The sequence below is a fragment of the Orcinus orca genome, chromosome 17, assembly GCF_937001465.1.
Source record: "Orcinus orca chromosome 17, mOrcOrc1.1, whole genome shotgun sequence".
Taxonomy (NCBI): domain Eukaryota; kingdom Metazoa; phylum Chordata; class Mammalia; order Artiodactyla; family Delphinidae; genus Orcinus; species Orcinus orca.
In genome coordinates, this window is record NC_064575.1 from 67,536,405 (window position 1) to 67,559,092 (window position 22,688).

At 41.9% G+C, this 22,688-nt stretch overlaps 1 protein-coding gene across 2 annotated transcripts in view; it reads right to left on the reverse strand.

Moving 5' to 3' along the window:
* SAMD12 (sterile alpha motif domain containing 12) overlaps positions 1-22,688 on the reverse strand; it is a 410,354-nt gene that overhangs the window by 210,876 nt on the left and 176,790 nt on the right. Inside the window, exon 3 of one of the 2 annotated variants that reach the window (XM_033419918.2) lies at positions 16,285-16,384. In XM_033419918.2, the coding sequence (XP_033275809.1) occupies positions 16,285-16,384 (100 nt within the window). Of the gene's footprint in view, positions 1-16,254; positions 16,385-22,688 lie in introns of both variants that reach the window. The other variant, XM_004265368.4, reaches the window with a different exon arrangement.

Genomic DNA, 22,688 nt, shown 5'->3' on the forward strand with positions numbered 1-22,688 from the left:
TGCTCCATATGAGCAACTTTAGCCACTCACTGTTCTCATTTCTCCTGTGTCAGTTATAATCTCTGAGATAGTACCAATGTCATTAAGGTAGTTTGGGGTTTGCTAATTTGCCATGAAGGGCTGGGATTCCATCTAGCACTGTTGCATCCAAGTCCAGACATTTGAACGACTGAAATCATAATGCTATATTTGCATTACGCTTTGTACTTGTGAAACACAGGCAAACTAGCACAAAATGTAGCTATGGTGTGACATTCTGTACTCCTGCCCTGCTACCCTAAACATAAGCTTCTCAGATAAAGAATATTCTTTCCACCCTACAAAATAACACCTGTCTGTTGAATTTCAGTGGGTCCAGCAAGCTTCCACGACATGGTGACAATCACTCTTGGCACTGAGCGGAGATCCAGACACAGCCTGCCAAAACATCTTTGGGAAGACCTGTCTGAAGGAAACATGGGACTCTGCATCCTGCAAAATTTTGAGAGTCTGTCATTCAAATACATTTAAAGATGGCATTTGGGGGCTTGGTACAAATTCAAAATTGGAATTTTTTTAAAAAGAGGGGGCTTCTCCAAGAATGAGACAAGAAGAGAGACTTGATTATCAATGGAATGTAATTAGTTGCAGATAGGAAAGGATAGGATGCAGATAGGAAAGGATAGGATGAAGATAGGAAAGGATAGGATGAGTTTCATGAAAAGCAGGCAAATCAGGAAACTGAAGGACTAATCAAAGTATACTTATCAATGGAAATGAAGAATGGCTTTAAATTCAGGGCTAAGTCTATCAAAGGAAGAACAAACTCAGTTTAATCCAATCAACACAATGTCTATTTTATGCCAGGCACTGGGTTAACACAGCTATAGGTGGTAAGATATATCAGATGCTCTTTCTACCCTAGAGGAGTTTCTGGGCTGGTGGATGGGAGATGAATGTGTAACCAAATGATGTCTTATAATATTAACAATAATAGCTGTCATTTGTTGTAAAAAAAAAAAAATGTAAAGAAAATTCAGAATGAGAAAAATGAATTCTGCTTGGAAAGGTCCAAGGAATGCAGGAAAGAGAGGAATAATTTGAGTTAGGCCTTGAAAATTAGTAAAAGTTCACTAGGTGAATATTGGGACAAGAACGAGAGTGGTCTGCTGCAGTTTTGGAATAGGATGGATACAAGGAATGGCTAAAATGAAGATGAGGAATGATTATGCCAAGCTTAAGAATCTGGGCTTCATCCAGTAGGTTTTACTTATATACATATATACGTGTACACATACATACATCTACATATACACACATATATACATATACACATATTTCATTTTTTTTTAAATGCAGGAAGTGACCCGGTTGAGTCTGGTTTAAAATGACAAAAGAATGATTTCCTAGAGAGCCATAAAGTTGGATCATGGGAGATTGTGTAGCAGAAAGATGGAAAACCTAGACCACAGAGATGCGAGTAAGAATCTTGAGGAGGGGATGTAGACAGAATACAGCATGTTTTCAAACTGAAATGCAAAAGTGGAGGCAAAAAGTCTAAACCCAGAAGAAAGGGAAAAACAAATGAATAAAATTCTGGTGTGGGAGGAGGAAGGGTAGGTGAGCAGGGAGAAGAGTATGGCTAGGGCACTGGATTTGGCACACAGATTTTTTTTCTCTCAGAGACATAAAGGAAACAGTGAAGGAAGGGTAAGAACACAGATAATATTGCAGGGAGGGATGTTGAGAAAATTCATCACTACTGACCTCTACTCTTAGAGTAATGAGAGGGATGGGGGCTTTTTGGAAAGGGAGTTAGGCATGGAACCACCTTTGGTGGCTGGGAAAGGGAAAACGCTTCAGAATCCACCTGGGCCAACAACTCATACATTGGCGATGTCTCATCCACACATTTGATTTTTTTCCAAGACTGCTTTGAGCTTATCATTTCACTCATCTAGAAAAATGCTTTATCACTGATGGGTGTTGAATGACACTCAAGAGAGGAAAATCTGATTTCCTCAACCTGACACTCAGGCCTTCTCCAATGGAACTCTCGATCTACCCCTCTGATCTATCTCCACCTCCTTCACTGTTCCCTCCTCTGGATTCAGAAACCCAAATGCTTTCAGGCTCAGGCAGGTCTAACACAGCGTAAAAAGAGGCATGGTCTGAGGCAACAGGGAGTGGTGAGGTTCGTGGCTCGGAAGCTGTTATATTTTCTTTTAAAATTCTATCAGGGACTTACCTGGTGGCTCAGTGGTTAAGAATCCACCTGCCAATGCAGGGGACACGGGTTCAAGCCCTGGTCCAGGAAGATCCCACATGCTGCGGAGCAACTACTACGCCTACGCACTACACCGTGCGCCACAACTACTGATGCTGAGTGCCACAACTATTGAAGCCCACGCGTCACAACTACTGAAGCCTGCGTGCCTAGAGCCTGTGCTCCGCAACAAAAGAAGCCACCGCAATGAGAAGCCTGCACACTGCAATGAACAGTAGCCCTGGCTCGCCACAACTAGAGAAAGCTCACGCGCAGCAATGAAGACCCAACGCAGCCAAAAATAATAAATAAATAAATAATTTAAAAAATTCTATCAGGATCAAACAAAATATGTAAATACAATTTGATATTTCAGGGACTTTCTCTTCTAAAATTGTACACGAATTCAGCCTCCTCCAAGCAGATTTCCTAATAAACCAGACTCATAGATAAGAGTTCCTTCTCAAGTCCCCTTTGGTATTTACCCCAACCTTCCTTTGTGTATCACTCACCTGTACTTGTATGATGCTATCTTTCATAGCACAGAGGTCAGAACATGAGCTCTGGATTCAGATGGCCCTGGAAAAATCCTTGACTTTGCCACTTTTAGCCTGATATGACGTAAGACAAGATACCTAAGTTTTCTGAGTCTCATATTTCTCATTTGTGAAATAGGAATAATATTACCTTATGGGGTTATTGTGAAGATAAAAATATATGCAAAATACTTACTGGAGTGCCTGGCATGAAAACACCGAAATATTTTTAATAATATATGGTTTTCCCTAACATCATGATAATTGTCTTAATGATCAAGAATCAAATCTTCTGAATTCTTTACACTCTGAGTTACTAGAGAAATGTCTTGGGAGTATTTGCTGCTAAGTACCTGTTTGGGAGATAAGTTGATATTTATTTGCAATAATTAGACTACTCAAAAAGGCATGGGGCAAAGCAAAATTTCGGTGGGCTGGGGAAACTGAAGTTGATAGTTTTTAGGGCCCTAATTAGAGAACTGAGATACCCTTAAACAGTGAAACAAGAACTACACATACACATGTATATACATGCATACACACACACACATATATACATTTGTATCGTTCTTTACCATTTGCAAAGTAATTTCTATACTCTGCTTCTTACAAACCTTTGTATGGAGTCCATACAGTTATAGATCACCACCAACAACAGTAACTGATACCAACTTTGTAAGGTATATTATCATAATTTTATTTTAGAGAAAGGGAAACTGAGGCTCAGAGAGGTTAGACTTGGCCAAGGGGACTCATCAGTGACTCATCAGCGGAGGGGACTCCATCACAGGTCTCCACATCCCTGCTTTCTCTAATCTTTCATAACTTTCCAAGATATGAAACTTGTCAGGAGCAATTAAACACTTAACAGCCACATCACCCTAACATAAATCTGGGAGCTGGAAAACATATCTAGTGGAACTCTGAATGAGGAACATGAGAGTCCACACACAAATGGCCTAGAATGACACTGGCCAAGACCTCTTGAGGACAATAGTATTTCATGCACACAGTGCCACAGGCTCTTAACTAGAATCAATCTCGTGTGTGGGCTTCAGTTCCCTCTGTTGACGCACAGCATCACGCTCACCACCATAAACAGTGCTGTCTGAAGGAGGAGAGTCATCGGTCCACTTAGCAGGTGGCCTCTAAAAGGGCTCATTGCCAAACCCCCAAAAGCACGCAGCAACAGAGGCTCTGCGCACACAGCCTGGGCTCTGTGCGGATGGATGGGAGATCTGACTCGCCGCGTAGGGAGTACACAGTACAGTAATTTTCAAACAGGGATTGGGAGCGAAACCAAGGGGAGGGGATCTCCCAATTTTACAATCTGACTTCAGCATGTTCTAAAAACACGGCAAAGTAAAAAGCAAAACAAAACAGAGTAATTAACAAAACCATCAGGAGAAAAGGAATCAAATTGATACAGAAGCTGAAAAGCAAACAGGGACTTCTCAGGACAGGTTGTGCTTCATTGACTTAATTCCTCTGACAGGGTCAAAAGCTCAGGAGCAAAGGAAGCTAGACCTTCGGTCATATTTGATTTATTATAATGTGACATTCTCATAGGGAACTGGAAAGGTGGCATAAAGAGGGGGAAGAGAAGGAAAAGCTGGATCTGGTTGAAAGTAAGGAAGTATGAGATCGAATTGGTGGCTATAAAACCTTCACTCTGCTCCTGGAATTGGGAGTGGAAAAACACGCTCACTAAGAGGGAGTCTTGTCTGTTTTGGGCCCCTACTCTGATTACTTCTAAGCCAAGCGACCTGCTGGACTGTCCCTAAGAATGGGTCTCCTGTTGTCCCATAACAATGTGACTTAGCTTTCAACAGTTCCTGGTAATCCAAGAACTTGTGTGCCCTTTGCACAGCTCAGTTTAGCCCCAGGCCTCTGTTTCCTCATGGGAATAACAGGAGACAGGAGGAGGTGCCTTCTAGTCCGACACCATGGAACCAGTGGTGTCTTGCTTTTCTATCTCACTGCGGTGAGCACGGTGCAGAGCCCATGGTGGTCCTCATTGAATGCTTCTCACTTACTAAACACAGACCACTAATGAGGATGACAGATAACATTTATTGAGCCCCTACAATGGACCTGGCACTGTTCTAAGTATGTTTTAACTCCTTTCACCTCCCAACAAGCCTGTGTGGTAGGTCCTGTTGACGTTAAGCGCTCAGCTTGAGTCTCCCACTGAAGTCTGGGCCTCGCTTCCTCACCTGTAACAGCTTGCAAGATTGAGAGCTACAATTTGCTAACACTGAATGGTTCCAGACAGTTCTAGGTACTCGACAGTGGACAGTTCTCAGCAGAGCCTCTTGCACATAGAAAACCTCCAAGAAACAACTGGCATTATTCAAGATGTCAGGGGTTTTCTAAAGCAGGACTGCTCCAGGGTTACAACTTTGGTAAGGCGATTCCTTCTGGCTGGCACTGGCATTTCTCAGGTCTCAGAAGCCTTTGGTGTGGGTCTGCTATCTGGTGCTGGCCGGGAAAAGGGTATCTTGTAAGTGAGAGAGGCACTGGGATAAGGGTTTAGAAAGCTAGCTCCTGACCCCAGCTCCCCATTTCCTGGCCGTGGGACCTAGGCAAGCCTTTTCCTTTAGTCTGTTTCCCACACTATAAAACCTATAGAGGTGATGACAGGAGGGGAGGGTCATCCAAGAGAAAACTGGTAACCATAGCAAACCCCCCCCCCCACCTGTGAGAGGAGCCTTGATTATAATAATTCTACAGAGAGCAGCCAGTAGGTGATACAAGAGCAGTGTATGAGGTGTATTTAAGTCTATGCTGCTGGTTAAGAAAAGTATATTCCTTCTGTTCTCGTTCTGATCTGTGAAACAACACATAGTTCATTTGGTGACAACTTCCATTCTTATCCTGCCACATACCATCTCTAATATTAAATAAATTATGTACTTAGAATATCAATAAACGTCCCCAAGAGCAGTAGTTTCCTTAACTAACTTAACAAAGCCGCGCTGATCTGTGATGAAAATGGGAGAAATAAAAACAATGTATGTTTTTCTTAAAGTGAAATGTACTCCATTTTTAAGCCATGAGGGTCTTTTTTTTTTGTTAAAATTCCTTTGGTTTATAAAATGGTGGTGAGAGTAGTTTTTAATTGAAAAAGCTATTAATGAGTAAAATATAAAAGGGCCAACTGTGTGCTATGGCAACGAATATTTTCTGAAATTTAACTCATCTGTGAAATACAAGTATCTTGGATGCACAGGTGTAGGCTCAGACAAGCAGAATCTCAATAAGACAAGAGAACTGTTCTCCTTTCGTCAGCAGTACATCTTCCAGCAACTGGCAGACTATACCTTTCTTTATAAGAATGTTCTGGTATCTGATTATTCTTCCAGTGAAAAATGCATAAAGTGGATTTTCAATCTCATTATCCATAACTATATATTATAGACAAATGAATAGAAAACTCTATCTATTCACCTAACTACCTTTAACCTAAATGATCCTACAGCTAGTATGGAAAGACGCAGGATGGCATTTTCATTTTTTCCTTTTAAAAACAGTATGTCCATTTTAGAAAATCTGGAAAGCACACAAGCTTGTAAAAACCAGCTTTGAGATATAACTTGTTTACAATAAATTTCACAGATTTGAGGTGCCAAATAGATAACTGTGACAAAGATACGAAGCATTTTCATCAGCACAGACAGTTCCGTTGCTCCTCTTCGTATCAATCTCCCTTCTAGTACCCCGCCACACACACTCCCGGAAGTAACCACCGATCTCACCGCCATCACTGTAAGTTAATTTTGTTGTTTTAGAATTTCATATGATTGGAATCACGCTGTGTGTGTTCTTTTCTTTCTAACTTCTTTCTCTGAGTACACCGTGACATTCATTCCTGTTGTCATATGCATCAGTAGTTGGTTCCTTTGTATTGTTCTGCATTGTTTCTGGTGTGAATACAGCACACTTTGTTTTACCCATTCGACTCTTGATGGACCTAAGGGTTGTTTAAAATTTTTGTCTGAGTAAAGCTCTTTTGGATATGAGTGGACTGGAATTTTTATGAACATATGTTTCCGATTCTCTTTAGTAAATATCTGAGAGCAGAACGGCAGACCATCTAATAAGTGTGTGATTAACTGTGTAAGAAATTTACTTTCTGCATCTGGTGGCACCATATTTACTCACAACAACAGTGTACAAGAGATCCAGTTGCTCTACATCTTCAGCAACACTTGGTATTGCCAATCCTTTGAACTTCAGCCATTCTACTGGGTGTAAAGTGATATCTCACTGGGTTGTATCTGCATTTTCCTGATGACTTAATATTGCTGGGCATATTTTCATGTGCTTATTGGCCATGCTTTTACCTTCTTTGTGAAGTGTCCAAATATTTTGTCCATTATTATTGGTCTGTCTCTGTTCCAGCTAAGCAGGTCTTTGGGGTTCTGTATCTCCTGCATGTGCCCTTCTCTCCAGATTTCAGGGGGGTGATTTGCATTATGACATCAGCTCTCTGACCCACTGTTTTTCAGTTTATCCAGCTTTTTTTTTTTTTTTTTTGCTGCATCGCGCAGCTTGTGGTATCTTAGTTCCCCAATCAGGGATTGAACCCCTCGGCAGCAAAAGTGTGGAGCCCTAACCACCAGACTACCAGTAAACTCACTGTGTCCAGCTTTGTCTTGTGGTAAGGATTAGAGTGATGACATCCAAGCTCTTTACATATCAGAGCTGAAATCAGAAGCCTTCTGCATCTAATGAGATGATCATATGACTTTCTTCATTTACTCTTAACATGACGAATCACATCGGTTTTCGAATATGGAATCAACTTTACATTCCTATGCACACATGACCATGATGTAATATCCTTTTTGTCTATTGTGAGATTCAACCCTTGTATTCTGTCAAGGTTTGTAGGTTTATGTTCATGAAGGATATTGGTCCGTACCATACCATTCTTGTAATATCTTTGTCAGCTTTTGGTATCAGGGTTAGTCTGGTCTCATAAAATGAGTTTGGAAGTGCTCCCCCTTTCTCTATTTTTGAAAGAATTTGTGAAAATTTGGTTGCTAATTCTCGACTGTTTTAATTTATTGGAAAAAGCCTTCTGTGCTTGAAACTTCCTTTATGGGAAGTTCTGATTAAAAGTTTAACTGATTAAGAGATCCATGGCTATTTAAATTTTCTAGCTTTCTTGAGTCAGATATTGTTAAGTTATCGTTTTTAAGGAATTAGTCCATTTCATCTCAGTTGTTAAGTATGTGGGCATAAACCTGTTCATAATATTTTCTGCTCTTTTAATGAATGTAGAAAACTTAGTGATATCCCCAACTTCTCACTTGATGCTGTCTTTTTTTCCCTCATTCAGGCTATCTAGACATTTATCAATTTTTGTTGATCTTTTCAAGGAATCAGGTTTACCTTTGTTAATTTTCTTTATTGCCTGTATGTTTTGTGTCTTACTGATTTCAGCTCTTTGAGATTAGTATTCTTCCTTCTCTAACTTCTTAAGGTAAAATTTTAATTAATCAAGTTCAACTCTTTCTTCTTTCTTTTCTAATACAGGCATTTCAGGCTATAATTTTCCTCTAAGTTCTGTAGCTGTACCACACAAACATTTGAAATATTAATGTTTCTACTATCATTCAGTTCAAAATATGTTTTAGTTTCTCTTGCGATTTTTTCCCCCTCTCCCATCTGGTTACATGGATGTGCATTAAGTTTCTAAATATTTAGGATCTTCTTGATTATCTTGGTAGTGATTTCTAATTTAATTCTGTTTCGGTCAGAGAATGCACCCTGTGCCACTTCAGGTTTTTCAAATTTACTGACACTGATTTGTGCCCTGGTGTATAGTACATCATGGTGAGTAAGTCCCCTGAACTGGAAAGTACATACATTCTGAAGCTGTTGGGTACAGTGTTCTGCCTGGCATCTGGTAGTGGTCACATAAATTCTATAAAACAAATGAATTAATTATGATTTAACAAATAAATGAAATGAATAGGAAGGGATTGGTCAAGGGGCTAAAATGAAGCCACAGTTGACCCGTGAACAACGAGGGGGTTAATCCGCCTGCAGTACTGTCAGCCCTCCGTATCCATGGCTCCCCTGCATCCGCGGATTCAATGAACCATGCAGTCCTATTGCATTTTCCATTGAAAAATATCTGCGTATAAGTGGACCTGTGTATGTGAAACCCACTTCGTTCAGGGGTCAACTGTATTTAGAGAGAAAGGAGGTAGCCAGTGTAGCTAGACTGAAGATGACAGGATGACTGTAACTGAGGAAGCAAATATCCAGAGGATATAGGGGACGTCTGGTTAAAGCAGAGGCAGAAAAGGTTGTTTGTAGAAGGGAATAAGAGCATGCCTTCTGAAACAAGAGGCAGGAGAAGACAGATGGGTAGAGGGTAAAAAGTTTTAGGGAAATCCCATCAAACAGCGTGTAAGTTTTCAGCGTAGCAGAAACCAGACCTTTACTAGCGATGAAGAAAGGAATTGGGAGAAAGCATGTTGGGAGAGCCACTTAACAGGCCACTGGGATGAAGAAAAGGCTGAGGGAAGGCATCATGGCTCCATGGAGGCCTGGCACGTGAATCTGTACTGGGGGGCAGTCATGAAGGGCTTTCTTCAGCAAAGGTTTCTATAACCCAGGAACCTAAACAGGATCTAGGGGTGGGTTTCAGTAAAACCTCAGCAGAACTGTCTAATCATTTATCAACTTCATGGGACAAGTTCTATCACAGGGCTTTTATCCTGGGAGCTACAGGATGGGTTACTTAATCCAGAAGAGGAGGAGTAAGAAAGGCTTTTGTAGGAGGTGGTATCTGAACTAAAGCCCGAAAGGAAGTTGGAATTATCCAGGTAAAAAGGTGGGTTTGAGGAGGGTAGAAGAAAGCATGGCATTTGAGAGCCCTGCAGCTCAGAGTGGGAGGGAGTAAGGAAAACCAAGCACTGTAACTGCCACCGTCATCCAAAATCTTGAACCAAAACAAACAAACAAAAAACAACAGTTTGCTTTTAAAAATTATGAAATGCTCATCCCTGCAGGTGTCTGAGCAAAGGCTGTCTGGCCATCTAGCAGGGATGTTGGAAAGGACATGTGGGGAGACATCTGATTGAAGTGGTAGGGGGACACTCGCTCCCCACCCTATTCCTTCATGGAAGAACTTCCCTAACACTCCTGGCCTCTCTCTCCTCCCCTCTGTTTGGTGCCCTTGGAAGCAGGAAACGGGTTTGCCCAGCCCAGCCTCATGTTCTGTCCTGTCTTGTGACCTGTGTGCCTGATGGCAGTCTGCTTTCTCCCAGGCGGTTAGAGGGGCACTTCCCAACTGTGCCAGTGACCAGAATACCTCATTTGGAGGGAAAATATTCTTAGCAAATCAATTCATCTGAAGACCTAAAGGATATTCTCCAAAAAAGCTTTATCAGGAATGAAGCTGATATTCTGATCTCCATTCATATTTCTCATTGCAAGGCGTAGTTTTAAACTGACCCCATAAAACCTCAGATGACATCTGAAGTCACTTCCAACATTCAGAAATCTATCATCCTGAATCATCAAGACAACCAAATTCAGCATCCTAGGTTTAAGAATGCGGAGGAGTATAGAGGTGATGTTAGTAAGCTTTCTATCAAAGGGCGTTAAAAATGAAGAATAAATGCTGTTATTGGAAAATTAATATGTGGAAACTCATGCCCCGATGATGTCCAAACTCTATTATGCAGATATAAAATGCTGCTCGAGATTCAATAAAAAACGTAGAGCAGTTCATACGAAAGAGAAATGTAACAAAACACAAAGATATACAAAAGTAGAACACACTATGCAGAGGGCAACCCAACAAAGACAAGAAAATGTGCAGACGAAGCACTGGGGTAGCTCAACAAGCCCACATTTCATTGGGCTACACTGGGTTCCACAAAGTAGTGTTCTCACAGGTATAGCACATAAAATAATTACTCTACTTCTTTGGACACTTGTTTACTACACACCCCACCGACCTCCATGGGTAATTCTAACCGTGATAAAAGACTAGGAAGGGGCTTCCCTGGTGGCGCAGTGGTTGGGAGTCCGCCTGCCGATGCAGGGGACACGGGTTCGTGCCCCGGTCCGGGGAAGATCCCACAGGCCGTGGAGCGGCTGGGCCCGTGAGCCATGGCCGCTGAGCCTGCGCGTCCGGAGCCTGTGCTCCGCAACGGGAGAGGTCACGACAGTGAGAGGCCCGCGTACTGCAAAAAAAAAAAAAAAAAGGACTAGGAAGACAATAGCAGAAGGGTAAATGTTAGCAAATGCACAGAGCCCACAATCCAAAGGTTTCAAAAAGATAAAGAGGTTTCCCCTTTATTTAATAGCATAAGCGGAACGGCCAAATTTCAGGGTGCTACATCCCAGAGGAATACTTTGAAAAGGGGAAAGAGGTACAAATGGGCAGTGTCTGAAGCACAGAAAGAACCCGAAGTATTCACTGATTTTGTAGGAGACCATTGAGAAATATGACAAGTCAATACTGACCACCTGCAGGGGACATTCACAGGGTAAGTATTTATTCCTGCAGACATCTAAAGGATTCCCACCCGTGTTCCACGAAGCAGGCCACGTGGAAACCTTTTACACATTCAAAATAGCTTCTAAAAATGCACTTTGTATTCTGGGGAGCTCTGAGCGCCTCACCCACGAAGATAAGTCTTTAAAGTTGGTGGGGGGAAGAACCCTTTACAGAGGAAAGGCTTGATGCGGAAGGAAATGAGTTGATTTTAGCAGCCACCGCAGGAAGAATACCAGGCACAGCCAGGGGCTGAAGCTGCCTCAAACCTGAAAAGATTCTTAACTGTGCATAAAAAAGAATCCGAACGTTGCCTGTGAGCTTACACCTGGCCCCAGTAGAGCTTCCTCATCAGCATTCCAAGCCCGGCCTCAGAAAGCTGGGGAAAGAATCTTGCAAGCACAGGAAAATAGTCAAATTTCTTTCCTTCAAGCCTAATCTGATGATTTAAATATATCTCTCCTAACGCCTCTCAGGTGTTCTAACCATCTCATGCCTGTTAAGAGCACTTCTGCAGGGAGTTACCACTAGTAGCGTCTCTTCTGATTTAACTCATCTGCCATAAAATAGTAGGTGCCTTCTGGACATAATGAAATTCTCAGAGATTCTAAGAGGAAATTTGCACAGTGTTTTGAATACTGGTGTGTTAAAACATACCTTAAGTTTCCTTAGACTTTGGAGAAACTGGATGGCGGAGGGGGGGGAGTTTGTTTATAGTTTAATGTATTTTAAACAAAGGCATCAGAAAGATGTTAATGTAGTGGAATCGTTGGTGGAAACCAATAAAAAAAAAAAGAAACAACTACCAAGGTTAAAGGGTCATTTTCAAAAAAGTTAAAATCCTGACTGTCATCATATACAAAAATAAACACATGTTTAAGATTTTGTGGAAACTGATAAGATGTTACAACCAACTCAAAGGAGAAACCAAAGAGCAGACACATGTTCAGATCAGGAGGAATGAAATGAATGTGTAAATGGGAGACAAAACTCACCTTTTTCACAGTGGATTGGGAAGTCAACTGAACCTCTGTGGGACAGAATTTACACATCTACAAACAAGAATTATTTCATACTGCTATCACTTACCTACAACTTACAGAGTTGTAGAACAGCTTCGTAGAGTCAGAATTAGATAACCCGAAATGATGTGCTACTGAGGGTGCACGGTTTTCTAAGGAGGCACAATGTTTTCCCTACACAGATCACTGGCTATTTTATTTATTGCTGTATTCCCCACACCTGGTACAGGGCAGATGCTCCATAAATACTTGCTAAACAAACGTCTACTATGTATCAGGCATAAAGCTAAACCCTTCGCATGCATCGTCCCCTTTAACCTTTCCAACAACGCTTTAAGATAAATATTACTCTCAGATCACTGACTTGAAACTAGCTTGTGTGATGCTGCACAGTTATTACTTGTCAGAGGTCGAGGGGTGGAGAACAGGGGCGGGGTGGGAGGAGTGGGATTTGCCTCAGGTCTGTAATCAGAAAGCCCATCTTTTTTTCTTCCTGATTCTTCTTTCCATTTAATATGTCTTTTTTATTTATCGTCATGGTCCCACACGCCTCTAAATTAAGGGATTGTTTATATGTTCCAGAGATATAACATGCTTCCCTGATGAGCATGATGTTGGAGACCCTTGCTTTAAGACACATAAATGAACAGCAGTACTCACGAGAATCTAAGCATAAATAAGAGACACATGGACATCTTTATTGTGGCCTCGCAGATAAGCACAGGATACTTACCAGCCCACATCCCAACCCCCATCCTTAGGTGCTCATTGTAATTTTCAGGATAACAAAGATGGATGAATTCATCAGTGTTTACGTGTGTGGTTTGTTCTCATAGAAAGTGCAGCAGCACTTAGGCAAGCAGCAGCAGCTAACATTCACCGCTTACTGTGACCGTGAACTACTTTCCCAGCGACACTCTGAGGCGGGTGCTATTATCACCTCCTCTTCACAGGTAAAGAAAGCGGGAATACACCAAGTCACCTTCACAGAATCACGGAGCTAAGCTGCAAGTCTGGGCTTTGACCTGGCACTTGTAACCCCCTCCCGGCCCTCACTCTGAGACACTCTACTGTCTGCATCGGCTGCTGAGGCTGTCTCTGCCGCCGTGTCTTGATTTTTCACAACGCTCTTTGCCCAGTTTATCAGCGCCTACAAGGGTACTAGGCTTCCTGCAGCCGCCAGCACCCCGGGGCTGGAACTGCAGGCTGGCTTCAGTCCTGAAAGCTATCTATCTTCGGGCCACTTGGCACCTGCGATCATTTGGGTAGTTTACATTCACCCCTGCAGAGGGACAGGACACAAAAGTGGTCTTCTGAGGCCTTGAATAGGTGAAGGTCAGAAAGATGTGTGTGTCAAGTGTTAATCTGAAATCATTCTCTCCTAAGTCCCCAAATAATCCCCTGCTTTCTTTTCTTGCCAGAAAACAGGCTGCCCTCAGAATGAAGTAACAGTATGATTTTAGACACCTCCAGATGAGTTTCGACATGAAGAACGGCACAATGCTAGTAGGTAGAAGGTGTCGATAAATGATTAACTTAGTGGTTTGTTTATATCATTTCATTTAATCTTCACAACGACTCTCATTGTTATTATTACCATCTCCATTTTGGAGATGAAGAAGTGAGGTTGAATAACCTGTCTAGGTTAAGCAGCTTGTCCAAGATCTCAAGAAGGTTGCAATTTACCAACACCAGAGGTGTTTGTGGAGACGAGGTATGCCACCAAAAGCAATATGACAGCTGTTTGCAACACAAGGCCACTTGGCAGAAAGCCTTAGGAAGTGGTACCATTTACTCCATAAGCATTGACGCATGAGACCTTTATTTCTGAGGGGGGTGTAATGCTCATCCTTTTCAAACCATTATAAACGCTTACCCTTCCCTCAAGGGTATCACAGAATTCCCACCCCTAACAAAAGATAACACTACTTTCTCATAAGATCATGAAAAAGGTTTTGCCATTACTATCACACAAGCATTAAGAAACAGACATTATCTGGTGAAGGTTCCCATAAGCAGCCAAATGGTTACTAACTGGTTGATAAATTCTAGGGGTGGAATAGCTGACCCTGTATGGGATTTTCTTATATCCTTAAGGGAGGGACTAAGAAAAAGAATCTAGACACTTGGAATCTAAGCTAAGTTCTGACACTGCCTTCAGGATTTCAGGAATTTCATCCAAATGGGCCATTACCTCCAGTTCGGAGGAGAAAAGAAGTACATTAAGGACCATTTCTAGGCTTAAGTTAGGAGGATTTCACTCTCTGTTAACTCACTTTGAGCTACACCTGTGTGTTCCTTACATATTTAAACATTACTAACTTGGTCATCAGGAATCTCTGATAATGTAGCTCAGCGTTATTTAGAGACTTCCCTGGTGGTGAAGTGGTTAAGAATCCGCCTGCCAGTGCAGGGGACATGGGTTCGATCTCTGGTCCAGGAAGATCCCACATGCCGCAGAGCAATTAAGTCCGTGCACCACAACTACTGAGCCTGCGCTCTAGAGCCCACGAGCCACAAGTACTGAGCCCACGAGCCACAACTACTGAAGCCTGTGCACCTAGAGCCGGAGCTCTGCAACAAGAGAAACCACTGCAATGAGAAGCCCGCGCACCACAACTAAGAGTAGCCCCTGCTCGATGCAACTGGAGAAAGCCTGTGTGCAGCAATGAAGACCCAATGCAACCAAATAAATAAATAAAAATAAAATTAAAAAAAAAGTTATTTAATATTAGAAGCCTTTTTTCTCCAAATCAAGTTTTCTGTGCAATTTGAATATGTGAAACAGACACACCTATCTCAACCCAAAGCATGTCCCTCTGGCAGCCTCTAGTGCAACCAAGGGCTCCAAGGAACGGCACTTTGAAAACCACCCATCTAGTCCTGTTCTAAGGAGGTACGATCTGCCCCAGATTTTGAAGCTACAGGGTAAGAACTGAACTGCAAAAATAAATGCTTTCTGCTTGACGTGACCCTTTTCAAAGTGACGGGAGTGAATATAGAGGTTAGCATTTCTGAAGATGCCAAGTATGAGTTTGGAAAGGGCTTGGCATCAGGTGTGCTGAGCTACTCGACAGCAAGTCCCTTTCCCACTAGAGGGTCAGTTTTCGCTTAGAAAAAAGAAGAATCTGGACTGGAATCAGGTCTTCTCAACACTTTTTCCCACCTTGAAGCACAGTTTTGGTGCACAGAGCATGTTCCTCCATCCTATCTTTCATTATAGGGTTTGCAGAAGAGGAGGGTGGGAGGAATGGTACCCACGATCAAGCAACATCTCAAGGCAGGTGGGCAGGCGAGGTCTGCAAAAGACCCCCTTACTCTGATGGGCTCCCACCGTGGACCTATCCGCTCCCTCCTACCCACTCCATTCTCCAATTGAGAGACACGATCCTACAGGCTTTTACAGTTCATTATGCTGTCATATTTCCTGCTGCCAAGTGCTTCTCAACTTCCACATATAATACTCGAAGCCCCTTGATTTAAAGGGAGTCTTAATTTGTGCTTTGAGGGTATTCATCTCAGGGGCAGTGAGTTAGTATTATTATATTCAGTCCAGAATTTTCCTATTTAGAAAACTTTTCTTCTTAAAACATCTACCTACGGACCCTGTAACCAAATTAATTTGAAGGATCTCCTCCCTTTCTTTACTCTAGGACTGCTACACTCTTATTTTCTCTAGGATCCCCCAACCCCTTACCCTGATTACCACATACTTTTATACTGGACATTCAAAATCCATGTTCCCACTTATGCTTGTTAAGTAGCATGGCGTGCCCGGATCTGGAATTTATCGTTCCTTTTAAAGTAAACCCATGCCAGACAATTTCAGCAGGGAGATGCTTTTTCATTTTAAGGGTGTGGGAAAGGCCATTGAGATGGGAAGAGGGAGAGGGAGTGAAATATTTCGGATACTGCATACTTTACCCGTTATGTCATGCTGTTTGAATGACTCACTGTAGATCTGATACTGATTCGGACAATGTTTCTTCAGCCACTTGCAGACATCCTGCTGAGTCCACAGAGCCACTGGTTTTGACAGCTTCACCGTAGCCGACTATAAATACAGAAGGAAAAGAAGATCTGTTAGTGCCAGCCTCATGCCTAGAAAGGCACTGCTGTTAGAAGTCCTCTAGTGTGGTAAAGGCTACAGGCTGGATTCCCTGAAGATAAACATCTGACTCTTGTCTTCCTCTGAGCCTCTGCAGAACTTCTCCATGCCCCTGAAAGCCAGAAAGAAAAGGTCCAGGTGGAGAAGGCCATGAAAACTACACCTATTCTCAGATTCTCTCTACTGGGAGAAGTCCCCAGGAAGTAGTGTTTTCTGATGACTCCTCTAACAACAAGACAATTAGGTTGCTAAGCAATTGACTGAATTTTAGGGGTGAAACAGCTGCCCCCAAGTGGCCTTTCTCTGTATCCCAAGAAAGTGTCCATTTCTCACTATCCTCTGATATCTCTAGGACCTAGGATAACTGGTCCCAGCAGGTGCTAATAATTATTTTAGGAACGAATGTTATAGGCTTTAGATACCTACATATGAATAGCTCCTGAGAGCTCTGGATTTAGGGTGGCCCTGTAAAGTCTAGGAATTAGTTATGCACAGTAGGTAAGGAAAAAGTCAATTCCACCAGCACGTGGGGAATGGTAATAAGATAATGAGTGTAGCTAGACTTCATGTAGAAGCCAACTAGCCGGAGTCATTTATTGCTCACTGGATATTTCAGGGAGGCTTATGAAACAAAACGGAACACGGAGGTGCAAAGGACCCAGCCTTTGACCAATGGCAGGTTAGAAATACATTCATTCATCGACAAGCATCAACTGTGCTAGACGCTGGTCTGCCTCATAGATCCCAGGGACTGGGCTGAGGCTAAGTGAAAGCTTACCTAGCTATAATCTTTATCATTCTGGATCAGTGTTTGCATTCTGGATCGGGATTTTAATACAAGTAGTTCTCTAAAGGATGTTGGACAGTACACAGACCTGGCCTTAAATATCACTGACCTCACTAGGGATCATTCTCTTTCACTTCTCTTTCAATCTCTCAGATTATGTGAAGGGGAGAGCCTTGATTTTGTATGTGTGATTTAACATCTTTCTAACACCTGCTAACATGATCTTTGACAAAGAGAGGGCTTCCTTCAGCCTCGGAACTGTCATTGGAAAGCAGAATTTTCATCTAGCATATAATAACTGCTGTGTTTTACTTTTTTTATATTTAAGGTTACCTTTATTTTATGGCAGATAAATTATGGCAAAAATACATTCCATTTTCTGTAGTAATACCTAGATTGCTTTTAAAACAAATTTGAGTTAATAAAAACCTGGGTCATTATTTACAACTGCCAAGATACAGAAGCAACTTAAATGTCCATCAATAGATGAATCGATAAAGAAGATGTGGTGTGTGTATATATATATGTAATGAAATGCTACTCAGCCATAAAAAAGAACGAAATTTCGCCATTTGCAGCAACATGGATAGACTTTGAGGGCGTTATGCTAAGTGAAATAAGTCAGAGACAGATACTGTATGGCGTCACTTACCCGTGGAATCTAAAAAACACAGCAAACTAGTGACTATAACAACAAAGAAGCAGACTTGCAGATATACAGAACAGACTAGTGGTTACCAGTGGGGAGACGGAAGAGGGGAGGGGCATGGTAGGAGGAGGGGACTACGAGGTACAAACTAATAGGTATAAAATAAGCTACAAGAATATACTGTACAAAACCGGAATACAGCCAATGTTTTATAATAACTATAAATGGAGTATAAGCTTTAAAAATCGTGTCTCACTATACTGTACACCTGTAACTTACAATATTGTACATCAACTATACTTCAATAAAAAGGGTCCATTTCAAGAAAAATTAAGGAAACAATAATACAGATGGTAATAGTAAAAATAGTGGAAGTGAAATGCAGGTGATTCAAGTTTAGAAAACAGTGTTCAGGTGTTATTTTTTATTAGTATATTTTGAATTGTATGATTCTTTGGGCCATCACTTATAAAATAATTACAAATAAAACATCGTTTTTTACTTTGTGCTGTGGTATTTTTTTTTCTTTCACTCTCAGGAGTGGCAGATTGTATTTTTCCAAAGATGATTTTATATATGCACAGATACATACATACACACATACATATCTCCTTTTCACTGATTGTGACTCTCATTCCTCCACCGATATTTGGGGTTGATGTTGTCTCTGTTTGAATTTTGACAGGGTTCATGGAGGGCCTGGCCAATGGAGTACAGCAGAATTGATGCTATCTGTGACTTCTGAGGCTACATCAGAAAAGAGACAGAGCTTCTGCCTGGCTCACCCTCTCTGGCACTCACCTTCAGAACCTGGCCACTATATTGTGAGGAAGCTCTGACCACATGAAGAGACCAGGTAGAGGAGTTTTGGCCAGCTTAAAGTCTCAGCTGACAGCTACCACCAACCCTATCAACTGTCAGACAAATGAGTAACCAAGCTTTAGATGATTCCAGCTACCAGGATTCAAATCTTCCAGCTCAGACTTCCAGACGCCATGATGCAGAGACACACATAATCCACTAGCAACATGTATAGTTGTCTTCCACCATTAAGTGTTGGGGTAATTTGTTTTGCAAACCTAGTAACTGGAACATTCAGAGAGGATACGATAGTTATGACTGCGCTCCCCGGAGTGCCTTGCACTTAACAGATGCTCTACAGAGCCACAATGAACAAGCGAAGAAATTAATGAAATGAAACCATTCTCACTGAGTCTGAGCTCACAGACCTGCCTTACTTTTAATCAGCAGCGAATTTCAAGTCTAGCCCTCGCTGCTCTACCCCGACTGTGTGCTGCTCAGGTGGCTCCTGATCAAACTTGTCCGTCTCTCCCTTCCACTCTGCATACTCTAGTCACAGACTGCCAGCCATCTTCCCTCTAATCGCTGCATACAACCATATCAATTGCTTTCCTAATTTTGATGAGAAAGAAGGGCCTCTGGCATGGATGGTGCAAATGAGTGCATGCTTTGTTGTTGTTTAGCTTTTTCCCTTTTGCTAGTCATCACTTTTCCCTCGCATGATTAGGAAACCAGAGTTTCAGCTCTTTTAGCTAGGAATGCACTTCCCACCATGTTTCACAAGTCAGCACCTCTGAATCTGCCTCCTTCCTCCTCTAAAAATTTTCCTTCAGATTAGCTGAATGAGTTCTTAGCTGACACATCATTGCCCTGAAACCCCTTGCAAGTTTCTCGCAAGTAAACCTAATCACATCTTTTGAAAACTCCTATAAACCAGTCACAGAAGGCTGTAAATTAGGAAGGGAAAGGCAAGAAGATAAATTGCTTATACCTCAATTTACCAAACTTCCTGGGAGGTCATTCTTTAACTTGCTCATTTCCTAGGAAATGGAACACCCTCAGCTCCAAGACAAGTCTCATCAACTGGAGATTCAGGGGAAGATTAATCCAAACACACCAAGTCAACTCAGAATACATCCTTACCAGCTTACCATGTACTCTTGTGTTATAAATTTCCTTTGATTATAAATCCAGGTGTTCCGAGGCTAACAATCCAGGTGTTGCTTTGCTTTGCCTTCACAATATACTCTTACTCAGCAGTAATTTGGTGTTACATGCTTGGACAGCAATAAACACAAAGCTTCAGGTACAGATTTTCAAGACCACACGAACCTATGGGGATCTGCCTCCATGTAAACAGGCATAACAAATACAGTGGGGAGGGATAGATTCCTACCATTAATAAGCCCTGTCTGTCTCTTACTCAGATAGTGATACATGTATCGGCCCCATTTATCAACTGATTCTTAGCTTTGGCTCTAATATGAACTTGTTATTAGTTTGCTACACATTAACTTTTTTTTTATCTGAATAATTATTTTCTTAACATCTTTATTGCAGTATAATTGCTTTACAATGGTGTGTTAGTTTCTGCTGTATAACAAAGTGAATCAGCCACACATATACATATATCCCCAGATCCCCTCCCTCTTGCGTCTCCCTCCCCCCCTCCCTATCCCACCCCTCTAGGTGGTCACAAAGCACCGAGCTGATCTCCCTGTGCTATGTGGCTGCTTCCCACTAGCTATCTATTTTACATTCGGTAGTGTATGTATGTCCATGCCACTCTCTCACTTCGTCCCGGCTTCCCCTTCCCCTTCCCCACATCCTCAAGTCCGTTCTCTACGTCTGCGTCTTTATTCCTGTCCTGCCCCTAGGTTCTTCAGAACCATGTTTTCTTTTTTTAGATTCCATACATATGCGTTAGCCTACGGTATGTGTTGTTCCTTCTGACTTACCCCACTCCGTATGACAGTCTCTGGGTCCACCCACCTCACTACCAGGACATGGAAGCCACCTGAGCGTCCATCGACAGACGATGGATAAAGAAGATGCGGCCCATGTATACAGTGGACTATTACTCAGCCATACACACTAACTTGTGAAGAGCCATCGTGGACTTCAGCTGCCTCAGTGCGCGCTGCCGAGATTCTCTATTCTCAGAGCAGACTTTTGTTTGTTCCGCCTCAGCTGCTCGCCTAGCAGCCCAGGTCAACCTGTGCTCCTCTCCCTTCTGTCACGATGCCCCCAACCCCAACAGCAACCAGGCTTGGGGGGTGAATGTCATAACCAGGCTCTTTTCTTTCTTTCTTTTTCGTTTTATAATCGAAGTAGAGTTGATCTACAATGGTGTGCCAATCTCTGCTGTGCAGCAAAGTGACTCAGTCAGCCATAAAAAAAGAACTAAATAACGCCATTTGCAGCAACATGGATGCAACTAGAGAGGATCATACTAAGTGAAGGAAGTCAGCAAGAGAGAGACACCTACCGTATGCTATCACTTATCCGTGGAATCTAAAAGATGGCACAAATGAACCTCTGTACAAAGCAGAAACATAACCTGATTTCTGATTTCCACAGGCCATTTGGAACAAGCACGTGTTAAACGCACATCAATCTCTTTATCACATTGTCCCGCTGGGAGGTGCAGAGTTGTCCAGTCTTCGTAGCTCCATAGTGTTACTTCAACTCTCCTCCTTTCCTCTGCCACCCAACACTCATGCCTCTCTCCGCACCCAACGTTAGGTAATTTTCTCGAATGTGCTGCATTTTATTTCTCCCCCACAGAAGGAGCCTAAACCGAAATAACAGTTTGTAAAGCAAAGAGATAGTATTTCATATTCAGTAGAAAATAATAAAAAAAAAATCTTGCCCAAGGCAAACATCAGAAAAAGCACTTGCCCTGTTTCTTTCTCTACACTCAGGCCTGCTACATCATTCTCTGGATTTCCATCCTTGGAGACACTTTTGGTTTGTTCTGCTGCCCCTGAAAGAGGCCGGAGGCAGTTCTTTACCTTCCCTATGCATTGTAACACCACGCGGAATTCTAGGCATTTTCTTTCTGAATTGGTCCTGGCCTTTCTATAGACATTCTGAATGTGTATTTCAGATGCCTTCACGTTCTGTTTTTTTTTTTTCTTTTAGCATCTTTATTGGAGTATAATTGCTTTACAATGGTGTGTCAGTTGCTGCTGTAAAACAAAGTGAATCAGCTATATGTATACATATATCCCATATCTCCTCCTTCTTGCATCTCCCTCCCACCCTCCCTATCCCACCCCTCTAGGTGGTCACAAAGCACCGAGCTGATCTCCCTGTGCTATGAGGCTGCTTCCCACTAGCTATCTGTTTTACATTTGGTAGTGTATAGGGGCAGGACAGGAATAAAGACACAGACATAGAGAATGGACTTGAGGACACAGGGAGGGGGAAGGGTAAGCTGGGGAGTGAGGGAGTAGCATTGACATATACACTTTCTGTTTTACAGAGACCTCACTTTATGCAAAAGATACATTACATTCCTGAGGGAAAAGTTGTTTGCAAATTGCTTTATTTTGCAAGTAATTCCTACTTTAATTTACCCTTATTCAATAATTTCAGCTACATTTTACAGTAACTTCTGATTTGTATTTAACTGGAAAGAGTTCTCAAGTTTTAAGTTCTCTAAGGTAAACCTGAAGCATTTCTGCTAAGTAATAAAAAGTGTTTTAAAGAAGTTTGATATTGAAAGAACATATCAATATTACAAAGTGCTTTTAAAGTTAAATTTTATCTTGTAATTCAATTATCCCTTATTTGTTTTGCAATATAAATTCTCTTTTAAATTACTGTGTTTTGATTTATAAGAGAATGCTGAAATTTTAAGTCCCCAGTAGTTGTACAAACTCTTAAGGAGCTAAGCTTACATGAAGCCCAGTGGTTGATTGCGAAAAAATAGAGAAAGCAAAGACTGTTGTTTATTTCCACTGGCAGGACAAAGCAAGCTTTATGGCCAAATATCAGGAAGTGGTAAA